The 17541-nt window shown below is 42.8% G+C and overlaps 10 protein-coding genes across 10 annotated transcripts; 5 read left to right on the forward strand and 5 right to left on the reverse strand.

Annotated features, from left to right (window-relative positions):
* Positions 1 to 1114: 1114 nt before the first annotated feature.
* Positions 1115 to 2452, forward strand: METBIDRAFT_76422 (uncharacterized protein; the record flags this gene model as incomplete). The annotated part of the gene is made up of 2 exons (XM_018858524.1): positions 1115 to 1235; positions 1257 to 2452. The coding sequence occupies 2 exons, from the start codon at positions 1115 to 1117 to the stop codon at positions 2450 to 2452; spliced, it is 1317 nt and encodes a 438-aa protein (XP_018713847.1).
* Positions 2453 to 2565: 113 nt separating this feature from the next.
* METBIDRAFT_9639 (RNA-binding signal recognition particle subunit) lies at positions 2566 to 2916 on the reverse strand (the record flags this gene model as incomplete). Its single annotated transcript, XM_018859429.1, has 1 exon — positions 2566 to 2916. One exon carries the CDS (start codon positions 2914 to 2916, stop codon positions 2566 to 2568), a length of 351 nt encoding a protein of 116 aa, XP_018713848.1.
* A 774-nt stretch (positions 2917 to 3690) lies between these two features.
* METBIDRAFT_9640 (uncharacterized protein) lies at positions 3691 to 5283 on the forward strand (the record flags this gene model as incomplete). Its single annotated transcript, XM_018859430.1, has 1 exon — positions 3691 to 5283. One exon carries the CDS (start codon positions 3691 to 3693, stop codon positions 5281 to 5283), a length of 1593 nt encoding a protein of 530 aa, XP_018713849.1.
* Positions 5284 to 5349: 66 nt separating this feature from the next.
* Positions 5350 to 7968, reverse strand: FZO1 (mitofusin; the record flags this gene model as incomplete). Its single annotated transcript, XM_018856576.1, has 1 exon — positions 5350 to 7968. One exon carries the CDS (start codon positions 7966 to 7968, stop codon positions 5350 to 5352), a length of 2619 nt encoding a protein of 872 aa, XP_018713850.1.
* A 1453-nt stretch (positions 7969 to 9421) lies between these two features.
* On the forward strand, positions 9422 to 10069 carry METBIDRAFT_36932 (ureidoglycolate hydrolase; the record flags this gene model as incomplete). Its single annotated transcript, XM_018856801.1, has 1 exon — positions 9422 to 10069. The coding sequence occupies one exon, from the start codon at positions 9422 to 9424 to the stop codon at positions 10067 to 10069; it is 648 nt and encodes a 215-aa protein (XP_018713851.1).
* METBIDRAFT_29859 (uncharacterized protein) lies at positions 9902 to 11291 on the reverse strand. Its single transcript, XM_018855497.1, has one exon. It carries the CDS (start codon positions 10924 to 10926, stop codon positions 10090 to 10092), a length of 837 nt encoding a protein of 278 aa, XP_018713852.1. The 5' UTR covers positions 10927 to 11291; the 3' UTR covers positions 9902 to 10089.
* SEC15 (Rab GTPase-binding exocyst subunit) lies at positions 11189 to 14311 on the forward strand. Its single transcript, XM_018853776.1, has one exon. The coding sequence runs from the start codon at positions 11452 to 11454 to the stop codon at positions 14032 to 14034; it is 2583 nt and encodes an 860-aa protein (XP_018713853.1). The 5' UTR covers positions 11189 to 11451; the 3' UTR covers positions 14035 to 14311.
* Positions 14031 to 14384, reverse strand: METBIDRAFT_35330 (uncharacterized protein; the record flags this gene model as incomplete). Its single annotated transcript, XM_018856597.1, has 1 exon — positions 14031 to 14384. One exon carries the CDS (start codon positions 14382 to 14384, stop codon positions 14031 to 14033), a length of 354 nt encoding a protein of 117 aa, XP_018713854.1.
* Positions 14312 to 15605, forward strand: PRE5 (proteasome core particle subunit alpha 6). The gene has a single exon (XM_018853775.1). The coding sequence runs from the start codon at positions 14590 to 14592 to the stop codon at positions 15478 to 15480; it is 891 nt and encodes a 296-aa protein (XP_018713855.1). The 5' UTR covers positions 14312 to 14589; the 3' UTR covers positions 15481 to 15605.
* METBIDRAFT_36897 (Hsp70 family ATPase) lies at positions 15535 to 17478 on the reverse strand (the record flags this gene model as incomplete). Its single annotated transcript, XM_018856796.1, has 1 exon — positions 15535 to 17478. The coding sequence occupies one exon, from the start codon at positions 17476 to 17478 to the stop codon at positions 15535 to 15537; it is 1944 nt and encodes a 647-aa protein (XP_018713856.1).
* Positions 17479 to 17541: the final 63 nt, after the last annotated feature.

Raw genomic sequence — 17541 nt, forward strand, 5'->3', positions numbered from 1 at the left:
TAAAGATGAGTACGCCTTAATACATAACAGTAGATCACCCTAATGAAGGTCACCCTTTATTATTACCGTACACTTCCGGTATCAAGAATATTAGGATAAGCGTACCAGTCTTTCCTTCAAGCCGACAACTTATCACGTGTCAGGCGGTCTATCTCGCCTAGACATCTCTGTTATCCCGTGGCCTCTCCCACAAGTAGGAGTTAATAGCCTCTGAAAGATCCAGTTTAGAATATGTTACGGAAAGTATTTTAGGATTTCTTTTGACGAATTTGCCTAAGATATATATATGAAAGTATCAATTAATTTTGTGAAATATTCTGTTGTTTACCAAGACATAATTTCACTCCTTTTAGAGCACATTTCATCACAAAGAAAAAGGCCATTCAAGCCCCAGTAGGGAAGATGCTGGCTTCTTAAGATGCTCTCTTCGACAATCTAAGAAACTTTGATTGGTTTGTTAAAATCGTTCTTAGGTTTTATTTGCTTAGGGACCAGGAGGGAAAGACTAATGTACGTCTTGCCACCTTGTCAAATGATTCATGATCACGGGCCCGCAGAACAACATATCATATGGGACGATGATGTTTAGCTAATTCAATTCAAGTGGCTGACTAAAATAAATGGGCTGAAGTCTTTTTTGAGGGGGTCACATCCTCTTTGGAAGATTTCGTGAATTGGTGCTCGCGCTTTCTCACCTGAGCCCATGTTGCGATCTATTATATGTTTTTTCTTCAAATTCTTCTTTGGTGATAAGGTTTTACATCCTTTCCGTGAAACCCTATGATATGATGTTTCCTCAAACAAATACAAGCCTCTACAGAAGAGAACAAGTCAAGTTTCGACACAAGGTATAATTATGGGTGCTGCTTTGAAGGAATTCATATAATATGGTATTATCATTTGTTCCATTGACCATATGGGGCTACGCCAGCCTTCGATGTCTCATTGAATTTTTAAAGCCGGGGAATATCATACCCTAATATCTTCGGAAAAAAGACTGTCAAGTATACCGTTTCCACAAATCCACAAATCTTCAATAGTCACGTGATCGATGCTACGCAACACAGCGGCTGGCAACGTGTGAGCATCTACCTTTCATCAAACCAACGAAACTATGGATCGCATTCGGGAAGTGTTGAACTTTCCTTCCATTCAGAGACCACTGTCAAACGGGCCACTGAACTTCCCCGGGCATTTCCCTGAGGCAGAAATTCGTGAAACTACGGCTCAGCTGCGTGCCTTTCTTAATGCCGGAGCTTATTTCAACCTTTTGTTTGTGAGGCCAGTCACCATTCTTGTCTATCTTGTGCTTTTGCTTTTCTTTCAAGTTACACAAGTACTTTATTTTCTTGGCAATTCCGATTCAAGATCATCGCTGAGCGCTGGTACGACAGCAAGTAATGCTCTTATAAATGACCCAATTTCAAGGGCCGAGCATTTTGTACGGGAGCTCGAGGAAAACCTCCTGCCCCTGCAACAATTCACGCTGTATCACTCTGATCGAAATTCACAGTATTTGCCTCCCTTTTTCCAAGGAAGTTACACGCAGGCGTTGTATATGGCTTCAACTAGGGCCAAGTTTTTCTATGTGTATTTAACAAACCTGATGAGTGATGGCTCCCAGTCTCTTTTTGCCAAGGTAATCACCAATCCAAAGTTCAGATCTATCTTCCAAAACGAACATGTTATCATATGGGGTGGAGACGTGACAGATCCTGAGGCATACCAGCTAGCCAACAGTTTGAATATCACGAAGTTCCCCATGATCGGACTTCTCTGCCTCACACGCACAACTAGCATGACCCCCGACGGTCCCCGGAAAAGCAGTCCTCGAATCTCCTTGATTCTGAAGATCCAAGGTGGCCTCAAGGACTCAACCAATCCAGAATCATTGATTCATAATAAGTTTGTTAAACGCATGGCGAAATACGATGGAGACTTGGTCATCATACGTGCTGAGCTACGGGAGAAATATCTCACCGAAGCAATGCGCCACCGCCAAGATGCAGATTTTCAACGGTCTCTTCTCATAGATAAACAGAAGAAAGAAAGAAAGAGACTAAAGAAACTCTCGGAGAAGTACTTGAAATGGAAACAACCTTATTTTAAACATTTACAGGAAAGCACAGAGGCTCGCGGTACTCTGCGTATTGCTATCAAGTTTGAAACTGGACAACGCGTTACCGTCATGTTTCCCAAAAATAGCCCAGTCGAGGACATATTTTTGTTTGTGGAATTACACAACCGCAAGATGCTTGACGATATGTACGAAACCACAATGAGTGACGCTGACGCACAGGCGCTTTTTCGCGGCTTCGATATGAAATTCGAATTCAGACTCACTTCGAGTATCCCCCCTCGTCCGACGCTAAACGACATACACATGCAGACACCTATTGAAGATGTAAATTTTATTTTCCCGAGTGGACTACTTATGGTGGAAAGAACATGAACTCTTGCGTAATTCAGATATGTATGTTTATTTTGTATTTTCTGAGTAACATATTTCGATTCCATCATTTGTTCTCCACATTCGTATTGCCCCAGCCACTTCTTTTCCTGATGTTACTTGGTTTTGTTTTTCAGCTTGAACCCAGATTTGACTATTTGCGAATATTTTGTCCAGAAATCACCTAATTCCTCCGGTGCAACCGCCGTGGTTAGAGTCTTTTCTTCACATTTGGCCCTTATGAGCACATAGTATGTGTTTGTATTTGTTTCAAAGCTTGTCAGATGACTGATGACATTGGAAGACAATTGATCAGCTGTGGCGGGGGATTGGGGCAGGAGTCTTTTGTGAGTCAAGTGAACAGATGAAGAGCCTTCGCCGGCTTTCAAATACGAGGCCAATTCTTTCAAAAACTCTGCATTACTGAGACTAGGCAAAGGAAAGTTTCTTGCTATATGATCCAGCATAGTTAAATACACCTGTGTTCTCCTCTAGGGACTCTGAACGTCGTAGAGCGACCGGATGTACGAGAGAAATGGGTCTCGCACGCATCATTTGCGAGGAGGCGGTGGTGAAATCCACTTCGGCTAGCCCTTTTCTGGATGTTTCAAGACATGTGCGCCTGCTGAAATTCTAAGAGCGACCTCAACTTGGATATATTCTGACTGATTATTCGTTTACGTGTACAAAGGGAAAAGACTGCGCAACTATGTTCGTTGTTGCAAGCGTGAATCCTGCAATTCTATGATTTTAGACAGGCAGCAGAGGCCCTTAGAACTTCATGGATTAAGCTCGCTTTTGTCATTGATTTAAACCTATGGTTGTGTGTGAGTGAAGATGCTCCGAAGTGCATCTCATGACATAAGTTAAGGAAAACAGCATGAACATAATCTAGAACCAAATGTTCAAGAGCTGGCGCTACAACTTTCAGGAAATCATTTGAATACTCTGCTGACGCGTCGATCTCCAAGTAAAACCCCTTAGCTCTTAAGCCGTACAATCTATATTTTACGCCAAGGTCAATTAGAATATTTCTATTTCTTCAAGCATTGTTGCCTGTATACGTTATCTGTTGACGTCGTGTATTGTCCATAGATAGCGCGGCGCTCAGCAGGAGGTAGACGTCGCCGCTACTCCTGAAGAAGAAGCCAAAAACAACTAGATAAAATATCAAGAAATCGTGTTTCATGATACCTCTGTGTGTCTCTATCTGTTAAATACATACATATATATCTCAGATAATGGGAGAAGACCACAAGTACGCCCGGCTTGTGGCGCTCTTCGCGTCTTTGTTCGTCGCTTTGGCCGCAGGAACTCCATATTTATACGGCGTGTATTCGCCGCAATTAATTCAAAGAGTTGGACTTTCGACATCTGATGCGGCCACGATCTCAGTGGCTGTTAATTTGGGCTCGGGCTTGGGAGGCTTGCCTGCTGGTCTCTTGATCGATAGGCTAGGACCGCAAGTCTCCATCTTGCTTGGATCGGTGTGTATTTTTTGCGGCTACTACTCCTTGAACAGGATCTACATTCATGCGTTCTCAAACATATATCTAATATGTGTTCTGATGGCGCTTGTTGGGTTTGGTTCTGTAACAAGTTTTTACTCATGCTTGAAAGCTGCACAATCCAACTTCCCAAACCACCGTGGCTCTGCAGGTGCAATCCCCGTGGGCGCATATGGACTTTCCGCCACAATCTTCTCAATAGTGGGAGCAAGGCTATTTTCGGGCGATGCTGGTGGTCTCCTAGCCTTTTTGTCATACGTTTGCGGGTCTGTAGCATTCTTGGGTTCATTTTTAGTCCACGTATTTGCAACACAGGTCACAGAAGATACAGCCCTGACCAGCGAGCCCCCAACTCTTAAACGCTCAGACTCGCCCAGTGGCTCGTTCTCTTTTTGGGGTGTTGGAAGAGGAAATTCAAGCTCTTCGCTCTCTCTGTACCAGAGAGATTTCACCTCCTTGGTGAACACACGGGACCAGATCCATAAAAGCGGACAAGAAGATTCGACTGAGTCGATACCAAGTTCGAATGCAGTTGCACGTCAGATATCAAGTTCGAATGAAAATAGTATGCTACTACCATCCACAAAAATCCCTCGAATATCAAGCAGCGCTGAATTGACGGGAATAGAAGTGATGCAACCACCTGTCACGATCAGGTATTTTCTCGGCAACAAAAACTATCTTTCTCACTTTCTTATCGTTTCGTTATGCAGTGGTATTTGCCAGATGTATATCTATACCGTTGGCTTTATTGTGAGAGCCCAATTTACATTTAAGAGCCACGAAGGCTCTGCAGCAGAAATGCAGGCTATTCAGGTCTCAACTATTTCAATAGCGTCATTTGGCGGTAGGGTGGTGTCGGGGGTTGTCTCCGACTTCATTCACAAGAATTGGAGGGTTCAACGACAATGGGTGATTCTTGGAACCATCCTCTTCACTTTCATCGGACAGTTGCTTCTTGTTGTGACAAATAGCATTGAAAGCATCACCCTCGTTTCTCTTTGCGTTGGTGGAGCATATGGAATTTTGAATGGATCATATCCAGCTATTATAGCTGATGAATTTGGGACGACCTCATTCTCAACCGCCTGGGGGTTGATTAATTCAGGACCAGTATTTTTGTTGTTCACATTGGAAAAATACTTTGGCTATATTTATGATGGCCATTCCGATAGAAATGGCACTTGTAATCTTGGGAACGCTTGTTACAAAGGTGCCTTTGAAACAAGCTGCATTTTATGCATTTTGACTGCAATTTGTACTGGCTTGATGATATATGGTAGAAGGAACATGGAATTCCGCATGAATGGTTCGCGTCTTTCATAAACGAGTATGTTTACTATTGACAAATTTCAGGATTGGAAGACCCCCATATATACTCACTTAAAAGGTCTAATCAACAGTGTACACACTTTCTAGATCGATTTCATCAACGCGTGATTTTTGATGGCCAATTTGCTCCAATAAAGTTTTGAAAAAACCTGAGCATATTTCAGCATTTTTAATGTCAGACTCAAGTTTTTCCTTTTCTCCATTTCTCTTATCAATGCTGGTTTGAAAGTTATTCATGACTTGTCTTGCAGGGAAGTTGAGGACCAGTCTACATTCCCTGGAAATTCTATCAGCGTTTATGTGTGCATAGTCTATTTCTAAGACTTGCTTCCTCAACTTCCTTGCTTGCTTTCTTGGGAACGCATTTGGTATATCATTTATGAGATAGAAAATTGCGAATCCACCAACACCAAGAATGACTGGCACAACAGCATGCTTGATAACAGAAGGTTTGAGCATAGCCGAAAAATTGTAAGCTTTTCTCATCAAAGCTCCCGTTGTGAGTAGCTTCGTCAGAGAATATAAAGTATGCAAAGTGAGTTGTGTGGGTAGGGTTTGCCTTAAAGACGAAACCGACCTTGGGATAGTGCCAATGAGAACATCAGGCGAAAGATGACATATATGGTCCCTTGTGCTTTGAACGAAAGCTTCTGGGATTCCTAGCCACATCATAATAGATTCGAAGGATGGATCAAAAAAGTCTGAGATCTCAATCAGATTATCTAGACTTCTTTTAATTGTATCGCGCTTTCTAGTGAACATTAAATCAGGTTTGAAAACTTTGTCAGTTAAAAATTCATCTCCTAGGGTTTGCTTGCCGAAATCGATAATGTCTTTGACTGCATTACCAGTCAAAGTCTTGGCACTTGCTTCACTCATGTGAACAGATGAAACTATAGTGTCGGTCATCTTTCTTTGTGTGTCTCTTGCATATTCATAAACATATTGCAAGCCCAAGTATGGCACAATCTGAGATGAGCCAAAGTTATCCACCGTCTGCAAAATCTCTCTCCGAGTGTTGTCATAGGCTTCTGAACAAGTTTTTTCTACGAGACGATTGATCTTGTCATTACCCAGAAGACATTCTTGCACCATGGTTTCGTACTTTGGCCCTATCGTCAGTTTCAAAACTTCAACCATTCTCTCCCGTTCATTGAGATATATGTTTTGGTTGATCTCCGAAAGGATTTTCAAGTCACTTAATAAATTCATGAGATAATTTTTGGCTGGAAGTAACTTTGAGATCGATCTTTTGTCAAGAATGAACTTCCGCAATGATGCCTCCAAGTTATCAAAGTTTGGATCCGCAAAAGAGGGCTCGTTGTCAGGGTCATCACCAGGACCACCCCCACCGCCACCAGGCACGGAGGTAGAGCTGACAAAATGAACAAAATCTTTTGCATTTTTATACGTGTCAGGGGATAAACTCTTCACCTGATCCAAGATTTTATTCATGCATTTCTCTTTGTCCTTGATGTTGTCGAAACGGTTCACAACAATGAACACATATCGTTTTTCAGCAGCCGCAGCAGCGATGAATTCTTTCGCCGATAGGGTGAAATGGTTTTCAGCGCTCACTACAAAGACGACCAAGTCAATTTCCTCCTGGCGAGAGAATACTTGTGTGGTCTGGTATGAATCCATATTAAGTCCTGGGGCATCAATCAATTTAATGTCGATGACCCCGTTGCCGAGCAAGCTTTGCTCTGCACTTCTGTAGTCAAGAACATAAACTTTGAGAAGGCTGTACTTGTCACACTCATATACCAACTCCTCTAGATTATCGATAGAGTGTTTAATGTAAGTGGATTCGTTTCTCTTATCGTATGTGATACCGATGGGAATGGCATGAACCTCCTCAACACTTTTGTTTTCAGTTTTGGCATCGATGACTTCGCAGAAGATAGAAGTGCACGGCTGCTGATCTTCAGGTAAAACCTTGCGCCTTAACAAGGCATTACAAAATGTGGACTTCCCGGCGTTAAGATCTCCTGTTACGAAGACTTTAGACGAAGTGTCGTCTACTCGGTCTTTAAGATTATGAAGATATCTCACCTGCTGCACCAACTTTTGCTCTAACAATGAGGAAATGGATTTCTTATCCATATGGGTCAAGACATTCAGACTATGTCCCATCTTTAAATTGAGTTTAAGCACCTTGAAGTCTGCGGGCTCGACCGAGAGTCCATCTATGGAGCAAGCGTTGTCGACAGGAGCTTTCGCAAGAGTCTTGGTCTCTAAGTCTGTGTTGCTGCGCACAAGCGCCAAATGAGCTCTTGGGGAATTAAGTAAGAGATTTTCGGTATCAGAGTTTTCTGTAGGGAAAAAAACGTGCCGCTCCCTGTTCTCCTCTGTGAGGCTTGATAAGATATCGATTGTGTGGTTGATCGCACGGTCCAACGCGACTCGGTTGCTATTAAAATGCATCTGTTTGAGCGAGGCATTGAAAGCCGTGCTGCTCATGCTTGGGTGACGCGGTCTTGGGTGGTGGTTCATTTGTGACGACAGTCCTTGAGCCCCTTCGAAAAGTGTGGTGGAGTCACTAATAAGACTACCTTCTTGTGGCATGTACATCATATACGAGGGCTCATCATGAGGGACAACTGTCTGGATATCATCATTATCTGAATCCTGATCAAAAGCGGGCTGTTCTAAGCCCAATTTTCGTGCCTTTGACATGGCTTTTGGGTGCTGGGAATGGTTTTTGGAATAGAAGGCAAGTCACTAGCCTGACAATCATGCCGAGGCGCACGCATGCAGGAGTTTACCATTTTTGGCTTCTGGCCGGCCCCGTCCGTCACAAGATGACCGGGTTTCGGGGTAATTGAAATCAGGCACTTGCAAAAAGCAAGAAGTTAATTATTCTTCCCTGATTTTCTGCTTCGCATCCTCGTCTTTTTTGCGAGCCAAGATCAGATTGGCTGTCTATATATATTTTTCACATCCAGACAATCCTAACCAAGGGTTTGTGGCTTCCTCCGCGAAATTGAACGAATTGCGCAAATGTCGTAGCCTTTTTACTGTTTAGGACTTACGATATATTACCCACTTTGGGTGTAGTCATAAACATTGTAGCACCCGGTAGTTTGCAATGTACCTTTCAGGGCTGGAGGCTCTTTCATTCAAAAAAAACAACTCTTTGATGAAACGGCTGTCTTTCGGGATTTGCTTCTTCACGTGACTCGTTAGTGATATCGATTTCCAAAAATGATGCGTGGACTTTTACATGTATGTTTGTACATCAGATACACAAAGGTTCAGGTGAGACAAAAGCTTCTTTTTCTGAAGTCGATACACCTTTCTAGAACCCATCTATATAAATTGAAGGTAAATCACTGGCCTTTTTGTTTCTTTGAAAAAAGCTTACATTGATTCCCATTTCATCTTGGTTCCATGGTTGGATGTGGCGCCAGGCCCATTATTCGAAAGTCTGAGCCGAGGGACCAGGGAAGACTAGGCCAGATGCACTTACTGGACCGCAAGTTTGATTGGGTTTCAGCTTTCGTGCAATATTACTACCCAGTACAAGCAGTTGTCGCTTGCGTGGGTTGCGTCATTACCTTCCTAGTTCTTCGCAGTTTTCCAAGAATTGAAATACAGTGCGGTTATGTCCGCTTGGCAAAACTAGTAATAATCATGTTTTTGTCGTTATTTGCGGCTGTTATGTGCCTTACTCTCACCTTGGAGCTAATGGAAACTGGAAGAGTAATCGAAACGCGGATTTTTAATTTAAAAGGTCGTGTCTGGGGACTTCTCACATTGGTTGCTGCTGTATCTCTTACAATTTTATCAGCAAGTCTCATTTGTGTAGTTCTGATTATGGCACATACAAGCTACCTCTATGCTACGGGCTGAGTGAACTGTATACCTCATCTATGATATGTTCCTTTTTCCTTCCCCAGACACAAATAATTAGCTCTGATCCTAAACTCGCACAATAACAGGCACAACCAAAATTCCCGTGTGCATAACTAGATAGCTCCTGCATCGGCCAGTTCCGCGTTATCAGCAAGCTCGGCCCGGAAGTCAGTGGCCTCGGTGAGGGTCAGCGTGATGATAATAATCGAAATTCCAGTCGCACTTTCATGAGAAGAACAACGGACTACCTTGAGCATTCTTGAGTCGTAGAATAATGGCACTCAAAACATTTGACACGCAAGGTTCATTTGCCATATCTGCAGAGCTTCTCACGCCAGAAAACTTTGCTTCATTTGGCGGGGTCATGAGTGCGGATCACCAAATTCAAAGTGTCCAGTTGTCAGCCGCAAATTATGGAACAGCCGTGAAGATTCATAACGTCGCACCGATAGCGAACAATTCAGACCAATGTCCAAGCGGGAAAAAGGCTGAGTCAAGATGGAACATTTTCCGATGCTCCGCGCCAAATCACTTGATTCAAGTGAAAAATGCTTCCACGGACTCGTATCGGGCTAAAGTTTTGGAGCGACATCCATTCTCGACACAAACGTTCGTTCCCATGGGTCACAATGCCAGCAGATTATCCTATTTGGTGATTGTTGCGAAATCTGATGAGCTAAGTGCCGAGAAACTTCCAGATCCGACTTCTCTTCGAGCTTTTGTTTGTATGGGAAATCAATCTGTCACATATGGGGCAGGTGTGTGGCATGCACCAATGGTGGTAATTGATGACAGTACTCCGCACATTGATTTTGCTGTCTTCATTAATGAAAACGGCGTGCCAGATGAGGACTGCCAAGAGTGCTACTTTGATCCTGGCTATTTAATTGAATATCCCACCGATAAGAAAGCAAAACTATAGATTTTATTTGTTTCCTAAATTTAAAAGTACTCCATATAGTCATCGACCAAGTCCTCAATGAAAGCCTTTTTATCCTCGTCGTTCATTTCTTGAGCTCTTAATTTGTCGAGATTGAGCTTTGTGAGTAAAACGTCTAAATCCATTGGAGCCAGAGGCTGATTTAGTGGAGGTAGAGACTGATCTTGAAACCTGTCATTTTCTTCATCCATGAGTCCTTTGGTCATTGGACCTAGCTTATCCTTCTTGCGGCTTGTATAGGCTTCATTGCTCATGGGCTTGTCGCTATGAGACCATTCGTGGGTATGAAAAATTTCAACGAGCCGGTCCTTTCCTATTTTTTCCGCATACTCATTTGTTCCCAGTTCGTGGAAGTTGACATATTCGAAACCATGAGCAATCACTTCGTCTTCAGTGATATCCAGCAATGATTTATGAATGGGATCAATAAAGTCTACAACCACCAGGAATATATCATTGTCTTCAAGCAACTCTTTCATTTTCACAAACAAAGCAAGGGTTTCGGAAAGGCACTCATCATCAATGGGACTTTTTATAGTGAAGACTAAACCATCTAATGCGTCCCTAAGTTCTGTGAATTCGGGAGATTTAAACTCATCAAGAAATGTCTGTAGCAGCGTCAGATTGGAGGACTGCGAAGCTCTGGAATCCGGGTATTCTTCAACTAGCAAGTTCACGTCCAGTGTGAAGTACTTGGTACGTAGCTTGTAGTTGTATATGAGACCACTATGAGAATCTGGTTGAATTGTGCTCGTATCTAAATCCTTGGTTATATGTTGGGCAATTCTGATCTTGCCAGTGTGTGGAGGTCCAATGATTAGGACATTATTTGATTGCATTGCGCCAGATGATGGCTGGTCAAGTTAGTGATGACACAAGCAAGAACTTATACTAAATGACTTTCTTTCTATGGTATGGGGATATACAGCGAGTTGAAGTTAACAAAACGCTGTTGGGGGTGTACAATCAAAAAAAATCGATAGAAAGACAGAGATGTCCCGCGTACTCAGCATTGTGAGAAATCGGCCCAAATGGAGATAGCACTGAGGCTGCGCACTAGCGGGGCCATCTTGTGCAACGGTAAAGCTGCAAAGCCCATAGACTTATTAGATCCAGACGTGTGGATAATTAAGTTAGACCTCAGATTCTTTGTCTAAGTTTGCTAATGGGTTCGGTCACAAACTGGACATTTGGCACAGCTGTGTTCGAAAATACAAATCATATTTTGACATCAAGAGGCCCCGCACCAGTCCTCTGTTGCCCCAGGCCGCGCGTTTCAACACATTAGCCTCCCAACAATTTAGACCATTGATAAACAAGAGGCGTAATTGGTACACTCTTTGAGATTCCGTACGGACCACAAAATGGCACCTGTGCAATCTAATGATGACAAGGCTGCAAGCAGCAGTGTTGACATGTCAAGCTTTGATACATTTAAGCTTGAAAACCTTCTCATTCGAGATGCAGATGCATTCCAGACTTCGCTAAGTTCAGAAGATTACTTGGACAGCTTGGCTCCAATCATCACCGATGCATTAAAAGCAAATGCTCTTTCTGATTTTATCACCACACTCAACAATATCGTGAAGGCCAAGGATAGCGAATTAAGTGAGAAGTCTCTCAATTCAGCAAACGACATCAACACCTGCATCGATAGTATTGATCAGGTAAGTGACCAGTCAAATGAACTCCGGGAGAACTTGAAACACGTCAATGACTTTTTAAACAAGAGTGTTTTCGAGCTAATCAACAAGAAAAAGGCGCTTATAAAATGCAGGGAAACATCAAACAAGATCAACGAGACTATCGCTGTGTTGAGCATATGTATTCAGGTGTTGGAAATCACGAACAAAATCCATGACTGGATTAAGCAACACAAGTACTTCAGTGCGCTCAAACTAATTGAAGAGCTCACCTCCATTCATTTGCCAAAAGTAAAAGACTTCTCTTTTTCAGTGAAGATTTATGACTCTGTTCCACACTTGACTGCCATGATCAAAGATGAATCCTTTGATACGGCGTGCAAGTGGCTTTCCACACAAATTGAGCGTAAAATTGAGCCTATTGGTGATTCTGTGTTCGCAAATCTCGCAGAGCTCAATCTGAATTGGGAAGCCGTGAGGGCTGACAAGAACTCTACAACCTTATTGCCTCACCGACTCAATTCTGCTGTCGAGCTATCCATGAGAGACCCATCACTCAATTTTAATATTTTCGATGTTTCAGAACTAGCCATTAATTTGGCTCCCATCTACGACTGTGTTTTGGTATATCAGTCCCTTGGCGAGCTCCCGAGCCTTTGTGCGGCGTATCACAAGGAATGGATGAAAAAATACCAACGAATTATCTATCCCATTACCTTGTCTCTGAATGTTACAGAGAAACTGGCTTTTTATCAAGAACCTACAGTCACTTTTAATGGAATTGGGGCCCTCGAAGCATACCTTAAACAAATTGCAGCGTTTTTCACCATAGACAAGCAGCTTAACACCAAAACAAAGTTCGAACTCAGATCTAACGATACTGCAAACGACCTATGGGAATCATTTGCTATCAAGCTAAAGCCTGTATTATTACAACACTTGGAGCGCAAGAAATGGGGTTTGAATGATTTGAACGAGTTAGCAGACTACAAAGAAATACTCGGAAATTTCTTGCAAGTTATGGAAAACAGTCAGTACAGAGTAACTGAAATTCACGATGTTTTGATGGTCATATTCAAGCTGTATTTTGGTCCGATCTTGATCCAAGAATTCAGGGTTGAATTTAACGAGTCCATGCAATCAGATCATTATATGCCACTTGTGGTCACAGATAAAATTGATTACGACAATGTCATGAAAATCTGCTGGTACAAGAAAGATTCTAACTTTGCTCCACGAAACTTTCAATCTGTGCCTATCTCATTCCCATTCAGTGAAGATTATGTACACTATTGCTTGGGTATGCGAACTCTTTTACAAGATGTGATTGACTTCACTTCAAAACACTACACCACTGACTTCCTTGAGCTAAATCACATTATTGTTAATGAAATTTTTGAAAAGGTCTTGGGGGACCAACCAGGTGTGGGAATTTGCAATGATATTGAAGAATTCATTGAAAAAAATCTGAACAACAAAGAGATTGTTGCGCAAACTTACACGAACTTGGAGTATTACTTGTTCAGTTTGTATGAAATGGGGAAAGTTATCGACAGAAGATTGAGAACTCACAACGGAATTGGAATTATCAATATAGATACCAACTCTACTTTTAAGTTGAAAGCCATAGAGCTATTCGCGAAAGTCCGGAAGTTTTCCGAGAATGCTATTTTTAAGATGGTGGATCAAAAAGTTAGCGAGTTGCTTGACATGGTTGAGTATGATGATTGGTTTCCGGTGGAAAAAAATACTGATCCCAATTTCTTTATTCTTGACTTTTCACTTTTTTTGGAAAACTTATTCAACTCCATTTTCTCGAACTTGCCTACATCGTTCAGAACGTTAGGTCTTTTCAGAAGTTATGATTTCATTTCGGAATATTTCCTAAATTTGCTCAATAATGCCCACCTGTTTAACCGGACGGCGATTTTGAACTTCGATTTGGATGTCAACCACCTCGAAAAGTCTATGGCGAAACTAGTTAGCAATCAGAGACCCAGTGGAGAGGAAGGAGGTTCCGTCGCTTTGCAGTCTACATTTGCAGAGCTCAGACAAAGCATCGATGTGTTGTTGCTAGAGGATCATGAAGAGTACATGAAAAATCCGACATTCCGAATGCGTCGGTTTGATCGACTCAAGTATGAATCCGCAGTCAAATTGATCAAAAAGTTGAAGGGACCCGAGGAAAATGATTCTATTTACAGTGGTGTGGATAGCCGCAGTGGAGGTCTTACACGGGATGCTTCAATACTCAGTGGAGCAACTTTTGCCAAATGGGGAAAGTTTGGAAAAGGCGAAAATTAGCTTTTCCAGAATTTGAGGCTGGAAAGCCATCCCCTCTTCATGGGAACCATGTCTTTTCTAGCATCTTCAATAGCTTCTTGCATTTCTGTTTCCAAAATCTGCGACTTCTTCAAGAGCTCTGCTTCCACATGCTCGTACTCAAGTGCTGACCAAAGTGCCTGGAGGGCCATATATGTTGCCGACGCCAACAAAAATGTGTGGAGAAGCGGGTTCTTGAACTCGCTTAGCTTTGGTTTCGTTGGTGCCGGGTGATTTCCATCGAAATTCTCGCTAAACTTGACGCTGTAAAACCTATATGGAGCTTTCACAAGTTTGACTTTACTAGAAATGTTCCCAAAACTCCTAATCATGGCTTGAATGGGCATACGTCGTGCGTTTATGTAGATCTATCATGGGTGGTGGTACATGGCTTTAGGTAGTGGAGGGGTGCACAGGTGTCGCGTTGTTGACTGTGTTAACCTGCACCAAAAAGCTAGCTTCTAGTCTCCATAGTTCTAGCTTAAACCAGTGGCGATCAGATTAAAATAGGTTTCTTTTCGTAACATCAACGTCAAAATGTTCAGAAATAATTATGACAATGACTCAGTGACATACTCCCCGACTGGAAGACTTTTTCAGGTGGAGTATGCGTTGGAGGCGATCAAACAAGGCAGTGCGGCAGTGGGAATCGCTTCCGCCAACCATGTCGTGTTGGTTGCTTTGAAAAGAAATGCCGAAGATCTTGGAAGCTATCAGAAAAAGATCATAAAAGTTGATGATCATATGGGAATTGCTTTGGCTGGATTGGCTCCCGACGCTCGCGTGTTATCTAACTATTTGAGAAAACTTGCAATGAACTCGAAACTTGTCTTTAATAGGCCATTGCTGACCAGTAAGGCTGCTTTTTCTTGCGCCGACAAGGCACAGGAGAATACTCAACTGTATGGATCGAGACCATACGGTGTTGGCTTGCTTATTGGTGGATGGGACGAGACCGGTGCACACTTGTATGAGTTTCAGCCATCCGGATCAGTATTGGAGTACTATGGCGCTGCTATTGGCGCTAGATCACAAGCGGCAAGGACATACTTGGAGCGTAACTTGGAAGTTATTCGCGGATGCCAGGACATCGAGTCTCTTGTTGTTCATGGGTTGAATGCATTGCGCGATACTTTATCCCAAGATATGGAATTGACTATTCGGAACACGACGGTCAGTGTTGTTGGCAAAGACCAAGAGTTTGTCATTTACGAAGATGAAGACGTCCAGCGCTGGTTGGGTAAACTTGACTCTACCTCGAATGCACGCAACAATGATGACGACGATGATGATGAAGAGGGTGACAATGCAGAAAAAGCGCACAGTGCTCCGAAAGACAAATCCAAGGATCAGGCTGACACGGAAGAGAAGCCTCAAGTCACTGGAGGTGATGCATCAGAGACCTCAGATAAAATGGAAACCGATTAGATGCCAATACACGATTATCATGTGAAACCTTAACTATGTACAATCTCCCCTTTTTCACTTTCCCCCTGTGTTCAATTCCTGTTGCTTCTGGGCAACTTTTTGTATGCTGGCCATACATATGCTTTGTAAGTGATTCACGTCTTCGGTCATTTTTTGAATATCATGCAAGATTTGCTTGTCCCTGATATCGGTGATTCTTTTTCGCAATGACTCGATAACGCTGCTAATTGCAGATATATCAACCTCTTCCATTAGCTCGCCAAATTGCGCCACGGCATTTTCAGCATCACAGCAAAGAATATCCATACGAGCAGCATGGGAAACATAGTTTTTGAATTCTGCATCCTTCTTTGCATTTGCCTCACTATTAGCCAAAATTTCCTGAATCTCCAGATCCGAAAAGCCAGTCTGGCCAGAGACTTGGATTGAAACCGTGTTCGGTTTCCCAAAATTTGGCGAGCCCTCAGGGTACGGAGTTTTATCAGCGGCAGACACATTAATGATTCCATCGGCATCAATATCAAAAGATACCACAATTTGTGGTGTGCCCTTGGGACCAAAAGGTATATTACCCAATTTAAAGTCTCCAATAAGCTTGTTGTCCTTTACAAGAGGTCTCTCACCTTGATAGACGCGGACCTCTACCCCAGTTTGGCCATCCACAGCAGTTGAAAATGCCTGCTCTTTTTTAACTGGAACTGCGGTGTTTCTTGGTATCAAAGGGCTAAAGATTCCCCCGTATGTCTCGATACCCAAGGTCAATGGAGTGACATCTAAAAGGACAACATCCTTTAGCTGGCCTGACAAGACAGCACCTTGGATGGCAGCACCCAATGCAACTGCTTCATCTGGATTGACTGCAGTGTTGGGTTTCTTGCCAAAAAGCCTTTCGACGTTTTTTCTGATTTTAGGCATCCGTGTCATCCCACCTACCATAATAATCTCATCGATTTCTTGGGCCAAAAGTTCGGCATCTCGAAGGCATCTTTTCACGGGATCAACTGTCTTGTTGATTAAGTGAAGCGACATCTCATCAAGATCTGTCTCTTTCAAGTTCATGAGAATATGCTGATCTGCGGTGATAAACGGAAGATTTATCTGTGTCTCTGACACGTGCGAAAGCTCGATTTTACACTTCTCGGCCGCCTCTCTAATACGCTGCACCGCAAGGCGGTCTTGCGAAAGGTCGATGCCACTCTCAGCTTTGAACCGATCAATAATGTGCTTCAAAAGGAGTATGTCGAAGTCCTCGCCACCCAAATGCGTGTTTCCATTAGTCGCCCTCACCTCAAAAACACAGTTGTCAATTTCTAAAATTGAAATGTCAAAAGTGCCTCCTCCAAAGTCAAACACTGCCACGGTGCCATCAGATTTCTTCTTGTCAATACCATAGGCAAGGGCAGCGGCAGTGGGCTCATTGATCACTCTCAAAACTTCCAAACCTGCCAATTTTCCCGCATCTTTAGTGGATTGTCTTTGCAGATCATTGAAATACGCAGGAACTGTAACAACTGCATGCTTCACTTCTCCCAGAAGGTGTGACTGAGCCACCTGTCTCATTTTCTGGAGCACTATACTGCCTATCTCCGAGGGAGAGAACTTTTTATGTTCAGTAGTCTCGACCCAAGCATCTCCATTTTCGTGCTTGACAATGGAATATGGCACATTGCCGAGATCTTTTTGCACTTCCTCATCCTCGAATTTTCTGCCAATCAATCTTTTTGTAGCGAAAAATGTATTACGCGGATTGACCAATGCCTGCCGTTTTGCAGAAAGTCCCACCAATGTCTGATTGTCTTTCGAAATTGCTACAATAGAGGGTGTAGTGCGTTTCCCTTCTTCGTTTTCAAGAATCCGTGCTTCTTTTCCTTCCATTATTGCCACTGCGGAGTTTGTAGTACCCAAATCGATACCAATAACATGGTGATATCGAGCCAGTATATAGCACGAGTTTCTTAAGACTCTTTTCGCCAAAAATCCAGGCCTGCTTGCTAACATTTTCAGAGATCAGTAGTGTATTCCCCCAGCACTATTGCTGCTAGAATCGGAAATGGATCGTAG

This window comes from Metschnikowia bicuspidata (assembly GCF_001664035.1).
Source record: "Metschnikowia bicuspidata var. bicuspidata NRRL YB-4993 chromosome Unknown METBIscaffold_1, whole genome shotgun sequence".
NCBI classification, from domain to species: domain Eukaryota; kingdom Fungi; phylum Ascomycota; class Pichiomycetes; order Serinales; family Metschnikowiaceae; genus Metschnikowia; species Metschnikowia bicuspidata.